This window comes from Eretmochelys imbricata, chromosome 5 (genome assembly GCF_965152235.1).
Source record: "Eretmochelys imbricata isolate rEreImb1 chromosome 5, rEreImb1.hap1, whole genome shotgun sequence".
NCBI lineage: Eukaryota > Metazoa > Chordata > Testudines > Cheloniidae > Eretmochelys > Eretmochelys imbricata.
In genome coordinates, this window is record NC_135576.1 from 20198748 (window position 1) to 20219943 (window position 21196).

Below are 21196 nucleotides of genomic sequence, written 5' to 3' on the forward strand. Positions count from 1 at the left end.
TTACCACTCCTGCTAAAATTATACTCAGTTTTGTAATTTAAAAATATTGTTGAATATTTAAAGTTGTTAAACTTTTTTTTAAATTATTTCCCAGGTTGGCCACCTCACAGAAATCTCCGGGCTCATCGGAACAAAGTTACATGTTTACTGTATCCTCATCAGGTCTCATCTCGTTATGACCAAAGATACTTGATCTCAGGTGGTGTGGATTTTTCAGTCATTATATGGGACATCTTTTCTGGAGAAATGAAACACATCTTCTGTGTCCATGGTGGAGAGATTACACAACTTCTAGTTCCACCAGAAAACTGTAGTGTAAGTTTATATTAAATGTACACTAGTATTGTGGCTTCACCACTCATCTATAATGCAGTCCTCCAAGAATTATATTAATGGAACCCTTATAATGAGTGTGTGTATATACAGACATTTTGGACAAAACAAACAAAATTTACTAAATTGAGAGACGTGGCAGTCAAACTCAATTCACATTGACATGTATAGGTGCTAATTTTTCGGAGCAAAGTGAAATTATTTCATGATTTTGCTTTTTTAGTTAGTTGAGGAATTAAGACAGTAGTTCATTAATGGACAATTAAACTTTATCTAACAAACAGATGATAGTATGTTTGGTATATTACTTCAGTAGTGAGCCAGGTGTTTTATAGGAAGCATGAAGACAAAGTCCCTGCCTTTAAGATATTACAGTCTGAATAGACTACTGGTAGATGGGTGAAGCGATGCAGAGGGAGAAGTGCTTATCTTGTTAGCTCTGTGATTTTGTTTAATATTTTTTTAAATGTTGAAGTCTAATTTAGCTCACTTTTATTTTTTTTTTTTTTTAAAAAAAGGAGTCTGGTGGGTACAACGAGAAGACAACGAGAAGTCCGGTGGCACCTTAAAGACTAACAGATTTATTTGGGCATGAGCTTTCGTGGGTAAAAACCCCACTTCTTCAGCTTTTTTTTTTCAAGTGGTTTTTTACCCACGAAAGCTCATGCCCAAATAAATCTGTTAGTCTTTAAGGTGCCACCGGACTTCTCGTTGTTTTTGTGGATGCAGACTAACACGGCTACCCCTCTGATACTTTTATATTAAAGGAGAAGTCAAGCATTTTAAGACATTTGAATGAAGTGGGTTTTAAGGAAATATTATTAAGTAAAAGCGTGAGCTGCTTTTTCATTGTTTTGATAATTGAAATTGATTTATAATTAAAATTGTTTTACACAAAATACACACACACGTAAATATAGATATACGTATATGCAAAATATATTATTGGGGCTTGTCTATACAGTGAGTGACAAGCTGGGGTGTAACGTATAACACTTTAGCCTGTCATAAAGTAGCTGTCTGTGTAGAACCTACTGCAGTGCGCTAAAAGTCCCCTAGTGCAGTTTCCCCTGGAGGGGAAGTGAGGAGCCTCTGAGCTGCTGCTCCTTTAAGAGGAAGGTAGTGCAGAAGACTAGAGCCACAAAGTCATCAGAAGAAAGGAAGGAGCAGCAGAAGGGAAAGGAGAGCAAGGAAGTGTAACTGCCGCTGGTTCAGTAGGAGGGTTGGCTGTCTGGAAAGGGCATGAGGAAAACACACAATAGCAGAGGTCCCAGATAGTGCAGTGGGGGCAGTAGTCATTGATTTTGGAGGCAGGGTGCCCCCACTGCAGTTGAGTGGTTTTGTTTTTGGAAAGAGTTTATTTTTGGGAATGGGAAGGTTGGGGTGAATAGGGACCTAAGGTAAGTATTGGGGGTATTCTTGAGGAACATAGAGGGGAAGGAGGGAGAGAGATGGGGGCGGGGGGTTGTGTTTCCTGTGGATACTGGGGGCTGTGTACGATGGGAAAGATGGGCTGAGTTCCTGGGAGCTGGAGGCTTCAGGAAAAGGAACCAACTGTTCCCTTCAGGGATTGGGGCTGAGGAATGTGCTTGCAAAAAGGGTTGGGGGCTAGGTGAGGGTTAAAGGCAGAGATAGGTGAGTTTCTGAGGGATGGGGCCACTAAAGTAAGATTTGAAAAAGAAGGTTATCTCTTCTCTTTCCAAGCCCATCTGGTACTTTGAATAAATGGCAGAGCGTTTTGGAACCTAAAGTTTGGGTTAAGGGCTTGAGCTGCTTTTAGGCACCCAGTTCAGTAGTAGGAGAAGGGAGTGTAAATGGACATTGGGGGTTAAAAGAAGGGCAGCTTGAAATAACTTTTCCCTTCCTGGTAGCATCCCTTGATATTTTGTAATACCCTTTTTTGTCTGGGGGCTTAAAAGGTTGGATACCACTGGAAGGAAGTCATATGACCTTGCCAACTTTCTGCTATCTACATTTTTTCTCTTCCTTTAGTTTGGCGCTGCTCTTGGCTAAGCAGTTCTGCTTTATTCTTGTTCATTCCCATACTCATAATTAAGGCTAAGATTTTGTCACGGAAATTTTTCATAAAAGTCAGGAACAGGTCACGGGCAATAAAGAAAAATTCATGAAAGCCTGTGACCTATCCGTGACTTTTACTAAAAATATGTGCGACAAAACAGGGAGCTGTGGGGATCCCCACACCACCCCGAGAGGCCTGGCTAGGTGCGTGAGCCTGCTCTGGGGCACCCCCTGCGGTGGCTCCTACCAGCGGAGCACCCGCACTGTGGCTGGGAGCTTGGGGCCACCACAGTTCCTAGCTGTCACAGGCGGAGGGGGGACCCTGCTGCAGCTCCCAGGTGCTGCCATCGCAAGTCACGGAGGTCTCTGGAAGTCACAGAGTCCATGACTTCTGTGACCTCTGTAAGAAAATCGTCGCCTTTATTAACTCCACCAAACTTCCCTTCTAAACTAAAATATTTTGCTGAGAGTGAACTTTTTATGGCCAGATTTTAGAATCCCTGCCAAAAAAAGAAAACATTCACAATAGAACTACTTACAACTAGGGCTGTCGCATGATTAAAAAAATTAATCGCATGATTAAACAATAAATAGAATACCATTTATTTAAATATTTTTGGATGTTCTACATTTTCAAATATAAAAGTGTACAGAGCTCACTTAATATTTATTTTTGATTACAAGTATTTGTACTATAAAAAAAAAGAAAAAGTATTTTTCAATTCACCTAATACAAGTACTGTAGTGCAATCTCTTCATCATGAAAATTGAACTTACAAATGTAGAACTATGTACAAAAAACCTGTATTCAAAAATAAAACAATGTAAAATTTTAGAGCCTGCAAGTCCACTCATTTTTGCTTCTTGTTCAGCCAATCGCTCGGACATACAAGTTTATTTACATTTTAAAGAGACAATGCTGCCCACTTCTTGTTTACAATGTCACGTGAAAGTGAGAACAGGCGTTCGCATGGCACTGTTGTAGCAGCTGTTGCAAGATATTTACGTGCCAGATGCGCTAAAGATTCATAAGTCCCTTCATGCTTCAACCACCATTCCAGAGGACATGCATCCATGCTGATGACGGGTTCTGCTCAATAACAGTTCGAAGCAGTGCAAATCGGCAGATGTTCATTTTCATTATCTGAATTAGATGCCACAGCAGAAGGTTGATTTTCTTTTTGTAGTTCGGGTTCTGTAGTTCCTGCCTCTGAGTGTTGCTCTTTTAAGACTTCTGAAAGTATGCCCCTACCTAGTCCCTCTCAGATTTTGGAAGGCACTTCAGATTCTTAAACCTTGGGTCGAGTGCTGTAGCTATCTTCAGAAATCTCACATTGGTACCTTCTTTGTGTTTTGTCAAATCTGCAGTGAAAGTGTTCTTAAAATGAACAACATGTGCTGAGTCATCATCCAAGACTGCTATAACATGAAATATATGGCAGAATGCTGGTAAAACAGAGCAGGGAACATACAATTCTCCCCTCAGGATTTAAGTCACAGATTTAATTAATGCATTTTTTTTTAATGAGCGTCATCAGCATGGAAGCGTGTCCTCTGGAATGGTGGCTGAAGCATGAAGGGGCATACGAATGTTCAGCATATCTGCACGTAAATACCTTGCAAATGCCTTTGCTTGCTTTTTGGTGACATTGTAAATAAGAAGCAGGCAGCATTATCTCCTGTAAATGTAAACAAACTTATCTGTCTTCGCGATTGGCTGAACAAGAAGTAAGACTGAGTGGAAATGTAGGCTGTGAAGCCTACAAAACATTGTTTTGTTTTTGAGTGCAGTTATGTAACAAACAAACAAAAATCAACATTTGTAAGTTGCCCTTTCAGGGCAAAGAGAATGCACTACAGTACTTGTTTGAGATGAATTGAAAAATACTATTTCTTTTGTTTATCATTTTTGCAGTGCAAATATTAATAATAAAAGTAATATACACTTTGATTTCAATTACAACACAGAATATAATATAAAAATGTAGAAAAACATCCAAAATATTTAATAAATTTCAATTGGTGTAGTATTGTTTAATAGTGTGATTAAAATGGCGATTAATTGCAATTAAAATTTTTTAATCGCAATTAATTTTTTTGAGTTAATCGCATGAGTTAACTGCAATTAATTGACAGCCCTACTTACAACCTTAATTAAAGCAGGACAAATGAGTTGCTGTGTTTTGTAATAATTACAAAAAAAAAACCCTTAAAAGTTCTATTTCCCTTGCCCCCCCCCCCCCCCAATGTTCAAGATTGGCATCCTTTTTAAGAAAAAAAACACATGCAGCATATTGATTTGAAGCACAGGTGGTAATATCCTCTATAAAACTAATTTCACAAATGGAAGGATTACTGCTAACTGAATGACCAGTTCGGTTATGCTGGTAGTTTAAAGCACATCAATAGATGTGCTTAAAGACCAAAGGGATACATAAAAAGTGAAGGGGGTGTGGGTATGAGCATATTTGCTGAATGCCTGGCAAACATCCGTTCTGTTGAGCATTTGAGAGCTAACCACATTATGTGCTGATCACTGAATCATAATATCTCTGTTTACATGGTTCAATAAAGCTTCACTTAACCTTTGACCAGAGCACTACTATTTATTGTGGTATGTATGCAGATTACACCTTATGGCATGTTAAGTGGAAAGGAACTTTCTTTCAATTATTTTTTAAATCAAACTATATGAGATCCTACAGTCTGACATGAAACACTGTTTTTGTTCCTTTAAGATGTTGTCAATGTGTAGATTTTTCATGTGTGGATTATTTTTCTCACATTTTTTAAAATAAGTATTACATTTTTACACTAAAAGATAATGGATGAAGAAGAGTAATAAGCGTGGATTCAGATTTTTAAATGAATGATTTTTAGTCTAGGCTTTTTAGTTAAATGTAGACATTTTTAAAATGTAGTTTAATTACACTTTCACCAATATGCTAACCTTAGCTGCACCAAGGAGCAAGTCAGCCTAATGCAACAGAAGATAGGTTTCAGAGTAACAGCCGTGTTAGTCTGTATTCGCAGAAAGAAAAGGAGTACTTGTGGCACCTTAGAGACTAACCAATTTATTTGAGCATGAGCTTTCGTGAGCTATAGCTCACTTCATCAGATGCATCTGATGAAGTGAGCTGTAGCTCACGAAAGCTCATGCTCAAATAAATTGGTTAGTCTCTAAGGTGCCACAAGTACTCCTTTTCTTTCTGCAACAGAAGATGTTTCCCATGGTCTTAAAATTGTATTCCCAGAAGAAAAAATAATGAATAGGGTGAGGGTCCTGAGTACAGGATTTTGTTCCTTTGAAAAAGGACTTTCTATTAAAATCTTTTAGAAGGTTCTAATTGGACAGGAAGCTGGATAAATGTAGAATCAGCATAAATGCATGAAGAAGAATTTTTCTTATATATAAAATGCCTTCTTTCACAGGATGCAAAATATCATTACAAATTATAGGTACATCACTACTGAAATGCACGTTCAAAAATAAAACAATGTAAAACTTTAGAGCCTAAAAGTCCACTCAATCCTATTTCTTGTTCAGCCGATCGCTCAGACAAACAAGTTTGTTTATGTTTGTAGAGATCATGCTGCCTGCTTCTTGTTCACAGTGTCACCTGAAAGTGAGAACAGGTGTTCGAATGGCACTGTTGCAGCCGTGTCGCAAGATATTTACATGCCAGATACGCTAAAGATTCATATATCCCTTCATGCTTCATCCACCATTCCAGAAGACATGCATCCATTCTGATGACCAGTTCTGCTCGTTAACGATCCAAAGCAGAGTGGACCGATGCATGTTTATTTTCATCATCTGAGTCAGATACCACCAGCAGGTTGATTTTCTTTTTTGGTGGTTCGGGTTCTGTAGTTTCCGCATCTGAGTGTTGCTCTTTTAAGACTTCTGAAAGCATGCTCCACACCTCGTCCCTCTCAGATTTTGGAAGGCACTTCAGATTCTTAAACCTTGGGTCAAGTACTGTAGCTGTTTTTAGAAATCTCACATTGGTACCTTCTTTGCATTTTTGTCAAATCTGCAGTGAAAGTGTTCTTAAAATGAACATGCTGAGTCATCATCTGAGACTGCTATAACATGAAGTATATAGCAGAAGCATCATTGAGTGTCATCAGCATGGAAGCGTGTCCTCTGGAATGGTGGCCGAAGCATGAAGGGGCATACGAATGTTTAGCGTATCTGGCACGTAAATACCTTGCAATGCTCGCTGTAAAGTCCCATGTGAACTTTGTTCTCACTTTCTGGTGACATTGTAAATAAGACGTGGGCAGCATTATATTCCATAAATGTAAACAAACTTGTTTGTCTTAGCGATTGGCTGAACAGAAAGTAGGACTGAGTGGACTTGTAGGCTCTAAGGTTTTGCATTGGTTTGTTTTTTGGGTACAGTTATGTAACAAAAAAAATCTACATTTGTAAGTTGCGTTTTCATGATAGAGATTGCACTACTGTACTTGTATGAGGTGAACTTAAAAATACTATTTTGTTCATAATTTTGTTTTTTACGGTGCAAATATTTGTAATAAAAATATATAGTGAGCAGTGTACACTTTGAATTCTGTGTTGTAATTAAAATCAAAATATTTGAAAATGTAGAAAAACATCCAAAAATATTTAATAAGTTTCAATTGGTATTCTGTCATTTAACAGCGCAATTAAAACTGCGATTAAGCATGATTAATTTTTTTTGAGTTAATCGTGTGTATTAACTGTGATTAATCGACAGCTCTAATAAGTATGCTTTCAAACTGGAGAGAGATCAGAAAGAATGATCCTCACAAGATATTATGGCATACCTACTATAATTCTGATGGCTTTTGATGCTCTGTTGTTCAGCACTGGGCCCTATCTATGCCCTGTATGGGCATGTAACTCCCTTTGATGTGAAAGGAGGGTTGTGATTTTTATAGAGTTTGAAGTGTGCATTGTGCTCTGCAGATACCAAAGAATTCATGGGCTAAGTTTTTGACCCCATTGATATCAAAACTCATGTATACTTTGGTGGGATAAGAATTTAGCTTATTCTGTATATTCTAAATTATGTTTATGCAGCATTCACCAGACTGTGCTGTAATTTACACCAGGATTAGGTATTCATTGGTAAATGGAAGATGTATTTTGTTAATGAATGGACTTCTGGAGGTAATGATTATTATGGGGGCTTGGGGTCTTATACTGGTTGGAGTGATAATTTGATGACAGTAACTTCAGCTGCTATTGTAAAATGACTACAACCTAATTCAGAATTCATTTGTTGTATGCCTACTGCCATTTTTTAGATCAGTATTTCCCAAACAGTCCAGACATACCAGTGGGTCGTGGGAAGTTTCTAGATGGGTCGCCACATCTAGGGCTGTATTACCTCATCCCTGGGCCCTGGTGGAGGCAAGCGTATACTTCTCCCACCCCAATGCAGTTGGAGAGCGAGCCTGCCCCACAGTCACCCTGCAGTGGTAGTTCCTGTCCCGTGGGGCTGGGCCCCACTCTGGGCATTGTGACCTGGTGCACAGGGTCTCAGTGCCACTCAGGTTTCTCCTTGCTGCCCTCTGAGTGGAAAGCTAAGCCCAGCCCTGTGGGATAGGAACTGCTACTGCAGGATGAGTTCGGGGTAGCTTTGCTCTCCAAACTCCCTCCCTGCAGGCCTCCTCTCTGCTGGGATTAGGGTTGTGTTGATGGAGTGGAGTTTGCATATATATAATGGTGGGTTGCAAAAGAAGGAAAAATGCAGTTTGTGGGTCACCTTAGTAAAAAGTTTGGGAACCATTGCTCTACATGCATATACAAAAGTTAGTCATACATTACGATAATAATAATGAACATTGTCAGCAAATTATATTAAAATAACTTAACTTACATGTGCCATAACACATTTATTTGGTTTCAGAGTAGCAGCCGTGTTAGTCTGTATTCGCAAAAAGAAAAGGAGTACTTGTAGCACCTTAGAGGTGAACAAATTTTTCAGTCTCTAAGATGCCACAAGTACTCCTTTTCTTTTTACATTTATTTGGGTACATGATGTTATTTTAATCTCAAGAGTTTACTCTAGAGTTGCTACTTAGAATACACCTTGGTATACTTGCAGGCAGTTGGATTTGTTTTGATTTTATATTCTAAAGGTTCCTTCTGTCTGTTTTCATCTGAATAAAATTGGATGTGCCAGTCTCTCTAAGTACTATGGCCTTCATTTCGGGAAGCATGTGTTTCAATATATCCCTGTTCAGAAAAACAATTTACACACATGCTTAAGTGCTTTTCTCAGTCAGGGCCTGTATCTGTTGTGGCAAACCATACACAATGATGTAAATACTTAGATTCTGTCTCATTTACTTTAATTGTTACTGGATGTTTATGGCTCCATTCAACTTATAACCATTTACAAAATTAACACTTGCCCAAAATTAAATGTAATATTAAATGTAGTTTGCAATGATGCTTGAATTTAAAGTAATAAAAAAAAAAATTAAATTGTTCAGCAGTATCTTGCTTTTAGTGTTTCTTTCTATTCAAATTATTTCTGATGGCTTGTCTCTATATGATTAGTTGATTATATTATTGATTAGTTATAAAGGCACATTTTTGTGTTTTCAATTATGCAAACATTAAAAGAACCACAGCCAATGGTAATAAAGAATAAGATTGGTTTTTTTTTACAGAGAATCTTGTTTTGACAATTCACCTAAACACTTACTAATTGCAAATTGAAAGTGTCAGGAATAATTATATGCTTGTTTGATAGAAATTCCCCTTTGTCAGTTGTGTGTTTTGACCTTTAAAAAGTAGGAAATCGGTTGGAGGCGCAAATACCTTCTTCCTATCATTTCCTCTCCTACAACAAAGTTGTGAATTAATAGATTTACTAAAAATACTGTTTTAGGCTCTGATTTTACAAATGGCTCTACTTAGGCTGACCCCCAAGGAAGTCAGTGGGAAGCTGCATTGGATTTATAATTGCAGAGCTCCCTCCTGGATCAGGGCTGTAGTGTCATTCCCTGTATTGGCTCATGTTTCATGCTGTAATATAATAAAATGAAAACAAGATTCTTTTGAGCATAAATAATCTATATTTGCTTTGAAGGTGAACTATTTTGTCAAATGGCTGAATTGTTTTTAAAAGACTGCAAAACTGTTCCAAGACATGCTTATTTCTTGTTCTCATTGCATTAATTTTGCAGCTTTTCAGAAAACATTTCCGTAAGTGCTTGGATGAGATGCACTTCAAAAAAAAAAAAAGTATTTAAACCTTATCTCAATTTTTTTTCTAAGAAGGAAGAATGTTAGATAACTTCAGTGATCACTTTTTAAGAACAAACAAACGTATAATATATCAAGGTATGAAAAGTTCAGAGCCTCTTAATTAATGTTAGTTAAGTAACATCACTGGTTTTGTGTAGTGGTTTTCAGATACTTCCATACTGAGACTCTTGTAGCATTAAGCAATATAGGAGAGGCAGGATGTTCATTATCCCCTAACACTGTTCACAACCTGCCTGGATAAGCAATTATGTTCAAGTGGTTAACAGGTGACTTCCTAAATTCTGTTCCCAGCTCTTCAATATGTGCAATCTTTAGCAAATCACTTAAGTTCTCTTGGTGAAATCCTGCGCCCATTAAAGTCAAATGGGAATTTTGCCATGGACTTTGATGGGGTTAGAATTTCACTCTCTGTGTCTTATCTGTAAAATGGGTATGGTAGTAATTACAAAACTCACAGATTGTTGAAGTTTGTTTGTTACTTAGATCTCTGATGAAGAGTGATATGGAAATATAAAGTAATCTTATTATGATCAAGACATGTTTTATTTTTCAGGGAAGAGTCCAGCACTGCATCTGCTCAGTAGCCAGTGACCACTCAGTAGGACTTTTGAGTTTGCGAGAGAAAAAATGCATTATGCTGGCATCTCGTCACCTTTTCCCTATTCAAGTAATAAAGTGGAGGCCTTCAGATGATTACCTGGTGGTGGGATGTTCGGACGGATCTGTGTATGTCTGGCAAATGGATACCGGTAAGGTCAAGTGCAAGAAACTGAACAAAATATCCCGTCATTTGGAGCTAAATTCTACTTTTTTGGGATATGTTCTATAAGGTTTGTCTAGCTTTCCATCTGCAAGACAGATTGGCATGACACCAAACATACTTTATCACATTACCTTTGGGAAATATGACTCTCTAAATATGGAGTATGCCTAGGATTCTTTGGTGCCATAACTCTTGTATACATTCCAGTAGTTAAAACCAATAATTAGTTCTTGATTAGATTTAGAGAAATACAGTTAGCCATGGTTATTTTTCCCCCCACTTAATTTCTTATTTATCTTTAGAAAAGCTAATTAATGCACTTGGGCTGTCAACTGCTGGACACACTGATGGAGACTTCAGTAACTGATTGTTTGAGTTTGTCCTTAAACTTGAAGTAACTGTTGAGTAAGCACGGTCTAGTGGTTAAATCAACAGGACTTGGAGTCAGGAAATCTGGACTTTTATTCCCAGATCTGCCATTGACTTCTATGATCCTGGGCAAGTAACTTAACCTCCCTGTGGTTCAGTTTCCTTATCTGTAAAATGGGGGATAATCATATATACCTACTCACGGGGGTGCTGTAGTTGATTTGTAAAGTGCCTTTAGATCATATGATGAAAGATGCTCTGTAAGCTGTTCTACAAAAGAAAAAGGACACTAAACTATCTAAACTACTATATGCAACAAGGGGCCACAACAGTGGTTCCCTTAACCCACCCAGCAATATTGTTAATCTATCCAATTACACTCTTAGCCCAGCAGAAGAATCTGTCCTATCTTGGGGCCTCTCCTTCTGCCCTTCCACCCCCACAAACATGATACAGTTCTGTGGTGACCTAGTATCCTATTTTCAACGTCTCCGACTCAAGGAATATTTCCAACACACCTCTGAACAACATACTAACCCACAGAGACCTTCCTACCAAGACTACAGAAAGAAGGATTCTGGGTTGAGTCCTCCTGAAGGTCGAAACAACAGACTGGACTTCTACATAGAGTGCTTCCGCCAATGTGCACAGGCTGAAATTGTGGAAAAGCAGCATCACTTGCCCCATAACCTCAGCTGTGCAGAACACAATGCCATCCACAGCCTCAGAAACAACTCTGACATCATAATCAAAAAGGCTGACAAAGGAGGTGCTGTCGTCATCATGAATAGGTTGGAATATGAACAAGAGGCTGCTAGGCAGCTCTCCAACACCACTTTCTACAAGCCATTACCCTCTGATCCCACTGAAGGTTACCAAAAGAAACGACACCATCTGCTCAAGAAACTCCCTGAAAAAGTACAAGAACAAATCCGCACAGACACAACCCTGGAACCCCAATCTGGGGTATTCTGTCTGCTACCCAAGATCCATAAACCTGGAAATCCTGGGTGCCCCATGATCTCAGGCATTGGCACCCTGACAGCAGGATTGTGTGGCTATGTAGACTCCCTCCTCAGGCCCTACGCTACCAGCACTCCCAGCTATCTTCGAGACACCACTGACTTCCTGAGGAAACTACAATCCCTCGGTGATCTTCCTGAAAACACCATCCTGGCCACTATGGATGTAGAAGCCCTCTACACCAACATTCCACACAAAAATGGACTACAAGCCGTCAGGAACAGTATCCCCGATAATGTCACAGCAAACCTGGTGGCTGAACTTTGTGATTTTGTCCTCACCCATAACTATTTCACATTTGGGGAGAATGTATACCTTCAGATCAGCGGCACTTCTATGGGTACCCGCATGGCCCCACAGAATGCCAACATTTTTATGGCTGACTTAGAACAACACTTCCTCAGCTCTCGTCCGCTAATGCCCCTACTCTTCTTGCGCTACATTGATGACCTCTTCATCATCTGGACCCATGGAAAAGAAGTCCTTGAGGAATTCCACCATGATTTCAACAATTTCCATCCTATCATCAACCTCAGCCTGGACTAGTCCACACAAGAGATCCACTTCCTGGACACTACAGTGCTAATAAGCGATGGTCACATAAACACCACACTATACTGGAAACCTACCGACTGCTATACTTAGCTACATGCCTCCAGCTTTCATCCAGACCACACCACACGATCCATTGTCTACAGCCAAGCTCTACGATACAACCGCATTTGCTCTAACCCCTCAGACAAAGACAAACACCTACAAGATCTCTATCAAGTGTTCTTACAACTACAGTACCCACCTGCTGAAGTGAAGAAACAGATTGATAGAGCCAGAAGAGTACCCAGAAGTTACCTACTGCAGGACAGGCTCAACAAAGAAAATAACAGAACGCCACTAGCCGTCACCTTCAGCCCCCAACTAAAACCTCTCCAACGCATCATCAAGGATCTACAACCTATGCTGAGGGACGACCTATCACTCTCACAGATCTTGGGAGACAGGCCAGTCCTTGCTTACAGACAGCCCCCCAACCTGAAGCAAATACTCACCAGCAACCACACACGACACAACAGAACTACTAACCCAGGAACCTATCCTTGCAACAAAGCCCATTGCCAACTGTATCCACATATCTATTCAGGGGACACCATCATAGGGGCTAATCACATCAGCCACACTATCATAAATCTCCCCACTGTATTTTCCACTGAATGCAGCTGATGAAGTGAGCTGTAGCTCACGAAAGCTTATGCTCAAATAAATTTGTTAATCTCTAAGGTGCCACAAGTACTCCTTTTCTTTTTGTTCTAAGTAAGTAAGTAAAAGATGGATAATACTCAAAATTACAGCTTTGAATTCAATTGGAAGCATTTAAGAGGATGAGAATGAGTTTTAAATACCAGAACAAACAACAATGTATAAAAGTGATCGATATGATGTTGAAAATTATATATTCTAAGCTGTTACAGACATAGAAAGGAAATAAATCAAAATACGTACGTGGTGTTCATCTGTGGAAAGTTATCTCATTAAACCTACCACTGTAGTGAATCAGTAATACGCACATCTTCAGATGGACAGTTAGCCTGGATGACCTGATTCATCCCATTGTTGCTGATGTGGGGGAAACATTACAGTAACAGATATTTTTCCCTGATGGGGAAAGAAGAGGTGGTTTCTGAACTGCAGTGAAAAATATGAAATGTACTAGAAGGGGGGAAGGAAAGCACATCATGAGGTCTTATGAAATATAATTGGAGCAATAAGAGGACAGGGCATTAAGGGGAAAATGTCTGTGTGGAACCAGATTCATCCAACTTAGCAGATGAATGTAGCAAATTGTGCAAGGTTTTTTCGTTTTTGACAGTCTGTGAACTTCTCTTCAAGGAAGATCTTTCTTCATATCTGATGAGGTAGCCAAGTTTTGTTGCTGTGTTCTTTTCTCTCAATACACGATACCAGGTAGAAGCAGGAGGAAGTCCTGCAGCTGTGCCTTCTATTTATCATTGTTTCACAGTCTGAAGTAGAAAATAACATCATCTATTGGGTTATGTTGATCATTTCACATACTGTTCAGTGTAAGGATGTGAATTATGCTTTTGTGTACCAGCAAAGCTTTGCTTACTAAGATGGAGACAAAGTTTGTACTGCCCTGGCCTCCATCTGTGTTTCCAGTAGGGAAAGGAGCAGTTTTAAATCGTACTGTGAGGGGGTACAAGTGAGCTCCATGTGAGGGGGTTGCTGCAAGGAGGTAGTGAATAAGCACAGTTGTCTGGCTACTATGCTCATGGCTTTTCCTGGCAACTTCCACTCACTTTTGTGGTTGTGCTGGCCTCTGGCCACCCTGGCATAAGAGAGGTCGTGGCTTCTTGTTTTGCTTCAATCCTTCATGATCATTTCAGTGCCCGGGCTGTCACCCACAGTTTAAATCCTAGTGTAACAAGGGTTACGTAAGACATTAATAAGCTTCTCAAACATCATTAACTGAACTGATACATATAATATTCCTGCTACCAAAAGTGTTTCCACAGTAGGATGTGGTTTAATATGAAAAGCACTTATATTTCTATTAATTGAGATTATTGAGTTTAGGAGAAATAGGCTGGTTTTTTTTACTTAAGATAAGTTATCAAAGCATCTTATCTAGAACTGGAGCATGATTTTCTTTTAAAAAATACCCAGGTTGCAAGCAATTTTTTAAGTGATCTTATTGTAGGTATGTAATTGTCCAAATTGGAATTTGGCAAGGATACCATAACATTTCCATTTTTGCAAAATGACAAAAACCTTTAATTATCACCATGACGGGTTGGATCACAGAAACCCCCTGGGGGTTGCCACCTGATGTGCCAAGACTACTTCTGCTCCTGCTTTCCTGCCCTGTCAGTTTAGGACTTCAGTGCCCTGCCTGGTTTGAGCCAGACCCACTAGCCTGCTGCAAACCCAGACCCAGTCTGAACCATGTCCCCTAACAGCTATAGGCTTAATTGAAAGCATCTTATGAAGTGTTCCTGTCCTTGACACTCAGATGTCCAATGGGGTCCAAACCCCATATAAATCCGTTTTACCCTGCATAAATCGTATACAGGGTAAACTCATAAATTGTTCACCCTCTATAACACTGATAGAGAGATATGCACAGCTGTTTGTGCCTCCCCCCCCCAGGTATTAATACATACTCTGGGTTAATTAACAAGTAAAAAGTGATTTTATTAAGTACAGAAAGTAGGATTTAAGTGGTTCCAAGTAGTAATAGACAGAACAAAGTGAATTACCAAGCAAAATAAAACACGCAAGTCTAGTATAATACAGTAATAAAACTGAATACAGGTAAAATCTCACCCTTAGAGATGTTTCAATAAGTTTCTTTCACAGACTGGACGCTGTCCTAGTCTGGGCACAATCCTTTCCCCTGGTACAGCCCTTGTTACAGCTCAAGTGGTAGCTAGGGGATTTCTCATGATGGCTCCCCTCTTTGTCTGTTCCACCCACTTATATATCTTTTACATAAGGCGGGAATCCTTTGTCCCTCTCTGGGTTCCCACCCCCTCCTTCTCAATGGAAAAGCACCAGGTTAAAGATGGATTCCAGTTCAGGTGACATGATCACATGTCACTGGAAGACTTCATTACCCACTTGCCAGCACACATGTATATATAGGAAGACTTACAAGTAAAACAGAGCCATCTGCAGTCAATTGTCCTGGATGATGGGAGCCATCAAGATTCCAAACCACCATTAATGGCCCACACTTTGCATAACTACAATAGGACCTCAGAGTTTATTTCATATTTCTAGTTTGATACAGGAGTGATACAGTTATACAAATAGGATGACCACACTCAGTAGATTATTAACTTTGTAATGATACCTTACAAGAGACCTTTTGCAGGAAGCATATTCCAGTTACATTATATTCACACTCATTAGCATATTTTTATAAAATCATATAGAGTGCAACCTCACAATCACTCGTCGTCCCAACTTACTAGTCAATGGCTATTAGCCAGGATGGGCAGGAATGCAAAACCATGCTCTGTGAAGTGTCCCTAGCTTCTGTTTACCAGAAGCTGGGAATGGGTGACAGGATGGATCACTTGATGAATACCTGTTCTGTTCATTCCCTCTGGAGCACCTGGCATTGGCCACTGTCAAGAGACAGGAAGAAAGTGGCTAAAAGATCAGTCATCTACCAGATCATATACCAGTCAACCATTTCTGTCGTAAACAATATCCTACTGTGCAAATATCCCAGCACCCATTGTTCCAATATTCCAAGTTCAGTACAGGAGTAACTGGGTGAAATTTAATGTCCTCTGAGATCAGCTTGAATGTATCGCTAGGAAGGTACTGAGGAAAAGAACTGGAAACATTTTTTCCTATAATTTGGGACTCCTTGTAATGTCAAATCTGAAAAGGACTTCAAAGAACATCTTAAATGTCTTTAAAAAAATGAAAATGTACTATTGGTCCTAATAAATATTTCAGAGTTCCAGTTTTGAAGTCACTTTTAATTTAGTCCCACACTGTGGTTAAAGACTATTACCTTTGTACTTTGACAGGCTGCTGGTACATTATTCTCTTTTGAGGAGAAGTCATGACATAAAGGGCATATTCAGTTATGTTTTTTATATTCTTTAAAAAACATTGGCTTTAAAAACTTCAACTATAAAGACATTTGCTACTTGTATAGTAGCATCTCACTATGGTACTGGCCCAGAAAGAATGCAAGTACCAGCAACTTTCTAGAGAAGGCATAGTGGCCAACATATTCAAAAATGGATGACTAAAGCTAGAGATGTAGGTGAAGTGACATGATATTTTTTTTCAAAACCTCTGAGTGCCCAGCATCTCCTGTTGAACCATCTTGAAATATAGTTTTGCACTGAGGGTGTGCCTGTGGACACGCCTATATGCACATATATAAAATTACATCCTGTTTAATGAAAGTAAAAATTGCAAACACAAGTGCTCAAAAGTTAGGAAATGCCAGAATTAAAGTTGCTTGGGAAACATTAATTCAGACTAGGGTGACCCGGTGTCCCGATTTTATAGGGACAGTCCGAATATTTGGGACTTTTTCTTATGTAGGCTCCTATTAGCCCCTCACCCCGTCCCAATTTTTCACACTTGCTGTCTGGTCAGCCTAATTCAGACCCTCATGAGACACTAGATTGTAACCCAAGAGAGCTGGGTTCTATTCCCAGCTCTGCCAGACTTCCTATGTGATGTTGAGCAAGACTGTATCATCATGCATACTCACAAGGGGCTGAATTAGTGTTGCTCAAGCAACCTAGATTCTGGCACTTATTAACTTTTGAGCACTTAACTTTGTTTTTTAAAATGAATGTGCCAAATCTGTGTACACAGCTGTATTATCAAGTAATAATTAGATACTACTGATCTCCAGAGCTGGGAGTACAACCTAACAATCCAGACATCCAACATTCCACTGAGATCTAGCAAATATATGTGTAAGCCACTGGCCAGCATGTGTTGTGCTTCCTTCTAGTGGCTAGCCTACACAGAGGATAACACACTATTCTTGCTATTAGTACTCCTTTTATCTCAAGTGCTGTGGATTGAAAGGTCCTGGGTTCAAAACCTGTTGAGGGGCTCCTAAAATCTATTGGGAACCCCTCCACTCTGTGGGGAGGGGCAGCCCACAGAATAAGAACCTGTGTCTTATTCATACATTCACAGCTGCACTGCTTTTTAGAATGAATGAGACTTGTTTCTAATATAGTAGACTCAGACATCTATTGCCAGAATGGACCTAGTGCACCCTCTGTTATCCGATCTGCAAAATTTTGTGGAACACTTGCCTGCTTCCCAAGTTAGTGTTGAGGACTTGTCAGTAATAAATTCAGTGAAATGCACAGAATTATTAATACTGGTAAGTGGAGTTGCTGAGCTTAGAACTTCTGGTTTCCTTGCTTCCAGGCCAGCACTACTGCCCATAAAATAGTGAGATGGTGGTGGCTGCTGCTGCTGCTGTGCCCCGTCTGGAGCCAGAGCTTTATGAGGCTGTGGAGCATGCTCAGTGTAGATGGAATGATCAGAGACTTTAGCATCAAGCCTCTTAAAAGGTCTACTGCGCATGTGCAAATGGCAGTTGTTAGAGGGCTTATTCCTTCACCCACTTACTTCCCTGGTCCTTCTCGCATGAACAGAGAGCAACAATACCCGAAGTCCAAAGGTGCAAACAATTCGATGTTTATTGGGGTGAACTTCCAGCAAGCATGATTCCAGTTTCCTTCCTTAGTATCCTCCTTCCCAGCTCTGACACCACAGAGCCTTACACCTGTGTCCCTGTTCCCATTCCTATCCTTAGCCAAACATGATTCCAACTTCCTTACTCCCATTCCCTGTTCCCATTTCCCCCTTTAGCAAAACATGATTCCAATTTTCTTACCCCCATTCCCTGTTCCCATCTCCCATTTTAGCAAAACCTGATTCCAATTTTCTTACCCCCATTCCCTGTTCCCATCACACACACCCACATGCCCACCCCCGCCCACCCCCACCCACCCCCAGTCACTTCCTCATTGACTACAGATTATATAGTAAAACTTGAGTTCTGCTTAGCTATACCTTAACCAATCATTTTCCTGAAATTTAACTAACCAATCCTAACATATTGTAACATGATTATGTAACCAATTATATCCCACCACCTTAATTAGTTTACACCCAGCAAAATTAATTATACAGTAGACAGGAACAATCACAGAACCAGACAGAGATTATACAGACAAACAATAGCAAAGTGGGAACTATAATGACAAAACAATACAGAAGTGAGGATTTCACATCCCAGCTATTGATAAATGAGTTCTTCCCAGACAGGATGCTATCAAACTAAGTTTCCTTTTACATTTTCTAGGCACTTCCCTTTCTCTGGAGGTGATAGGAACTATCAGGACAGGACTGTATTCCTAATACACCTTATTTCAGTGTGACTAGTTTGGAATGTGAGGATGTGACCGTTCGCTTCCCAGTTTATGGCTGCCTCTGCTGCTTAGCCAAAGGCCTTAGCCTAAGAACAGGGCCTCAGACTGTCACAGTAAGAGAAGGCCCTTACACCAGCAGGCAGTGATTTTGATTCTTTCTTTTATACCTCTATCACTAGCCAAGTGATAAGAATACACCTAAATTCTTAGAGTATAGGCCTTTACAGACAGGCCTGAATATCTATATCCTAACTGCAGTTTTCAGAGTTTTTTATAATTTAGCACTGGGGCGAAGGAGAGATTATCAGCCTGTCATATTTCAAGTTCCTGCCTCAAAGCATGAAAGCACTACAGCTCTTAACAGAATTTTTCATCAATTTCTTTGAACAGTAGCAGAAGTTTGTTCATTTGTTTTTTTTCACTAATCTCTTTCTCAGAAATGGCTGAGATGTTTTTGCTTAAACTAAAAAATCTAGTCTGAGAGAAAGCATGGAAAACTTAAGCCACAACAAGTAAAGTCTGACAAAGTTATAAGTAACTGGAAACAGGCTGGTTATGGAAAGTGTTAGGCAACTGTAAGTGTTGCTACTGACTTTGCCTATGATAAAAATCAAGTGTAGCGTTTGTGATTCTTACATCCTATAATTGCAAGGAAATTTAGGAAAATCCCACCACGTTAGGAATATTAGTCACAAAAGTCATTGGGTTACTATTGCGATACCACTGCCACGTGTGTTGACTAATATACTCCCTCATCTTTCTATAGCCATTTGTTGTCTCTTGTTTTTTACTTAGATGGTAAACTCGTTGGAGGCAGGGACCATGTTCTTGTGCAGTCCTCACACACTGGGGTCCTGCTACATGGCTAGGGCTCCTAGGCCTGTTAGTAATATAAATAATAACGGGTCATCTTAGGCATTACAGAAAATACTGCAGAATAGGTGACTACTTAACATATGCTTTTGACATTTTTGAATTGCCTGTACTAAAATAATGCATTTCATTATTCACCTTCCATTTCAAGGTGCACTGGATCGTTGTGTGATGGGGATAACGGCAGTCGAGATCTTGAATGCTTGTGATGAGGCAGTTCCAGCTGCAGTAGATTCCCTGAGCCACCCAGCCGTCAATCTAAAACAGGCTATGACTAGACGTAGCCTTGCTGCTCTAAAAAATATGGCCCATCAGAAACTACAGACTCTTGCTACGAACCTTCTGGCTTCTGAAGCATCTGACAAAGTAAGGTTTTTGTTTGTTTTTAATGCAATAGCTGAAATGTGTTTGTTTTGTTTGCCATAACTGAACCTATGTAGAAAATCTTAATCACTTTAATCTCAAAGAGCCCGATCCAACAGCTTTTAAAGTTAATAGAAAGTCTCTCACTGAATTCAGTTGGCCTTAGGTCAGGCCCAAAAAACAGATGTCCTTTGAGGCTATTAAAATGAATTGAAGTTGATTAGAACTTTCTGTAGCTTCTAACATAAAGGGTATTTATCGAGTTAAATATAAACCAAAATAAAGACGAAAAAATACACATTGTTTTAAAATTTGAAGCAAATTAATTAAAATGACATCTGTTTATGGGAATCCAAACTCGAATCTTTTTATACTTCATTAGAAGAAGTATTTGAGTGCCTCTTATAGTTTAGAGATTCATTTTAATATACATTGATTAACTGTCCTTGTATCTGCAGCTGCTTAAATGGCAGGTTAAAATATGTTTCTCTAAAACAATATGAGTAAATTCCACTACTTTTAAAAGTGCGCAATGAGTTACACTTTGGTAGGATTGTTATATATAAAGTACGAAGCAGATGCTTAGCGTACTTGTTATATAGTTTAGAAACCGGTTTATTTTTCAGTTGATGTGTTTGAGGTTTAAAATATTGGCCGCACTGAAACATGTCAATTATACATTTTAACTATTCTTTGTAGTACCTGTATTTTATAATTAATAACTTTCATTTTCACTTGAATATTGCAACTGAGTGACAGGATTTTCATATGCTAATTTTTTTCCCTGCCTGCCATATTGGCATTTTGAGATTTATGGAATTTCTTCGTAAGGTAACTAGTGTAATTTATATTTATAACAAAGATTGAAACTTAGTATTATTCTTTTTATTAAATACTTTGCAGTGCACAGTAGATGTCAACACTGTAGCTGGTTTGTAAATATCAGAATGTCTGTTAAGATGTATTAACAGTTGAGTACACCAAGAATCGACTTGATAGAAATGCAGTCTATTTTTAATCTATTTTAATTTATATATAATAGTACGTATTTAAATTCAGAACTATTTCCCAATCCCATCTGAAAAGAGAGCAGGCAGGGAAGAGAGATATTATGACTAAAATTTTGAAAAATAAGTTTTACTGTGCCATTTATGAAACACTTCTTGTAAGTGGTCATGGCTCATTATGTGATTATTTTTTTACAGTCTTGTTTATCTCAGTTTTAATAGC

The 21196-nt window shown here is 39.1% G+C and overlaps 1 protein-coding gene across 5 annotated transcripts in view; it reads left to right on the forward strand.

Moving 5' to 3' along the window:
- The window catches only part of WDR7 (WD repeat domain 7), a 370274-nt gene that overhangs the window by 63667 nt on the left and 285411 nt on the right, over window positions 1-21196 (forward strand). For all 5 annotated transcript variants that reach the window (XM_077816698.1, XM_077816699.1, XM_077816700.1 and 2 more), the window contains 3 exons: window positions 95-315; window positions 10179-10374; window positions 19755-19969. In XM_077816698.1, the coding sequence (XP_077672824.1) occupies window positions 95-315; window positions 10179-10374; window positions 19755-19969 (632 nt within the window). The remainder of the gene's footprint in view (window positions 1-94; window positions 316-10178; window positions 10375-19754; window positions 19970-21196) is intronic.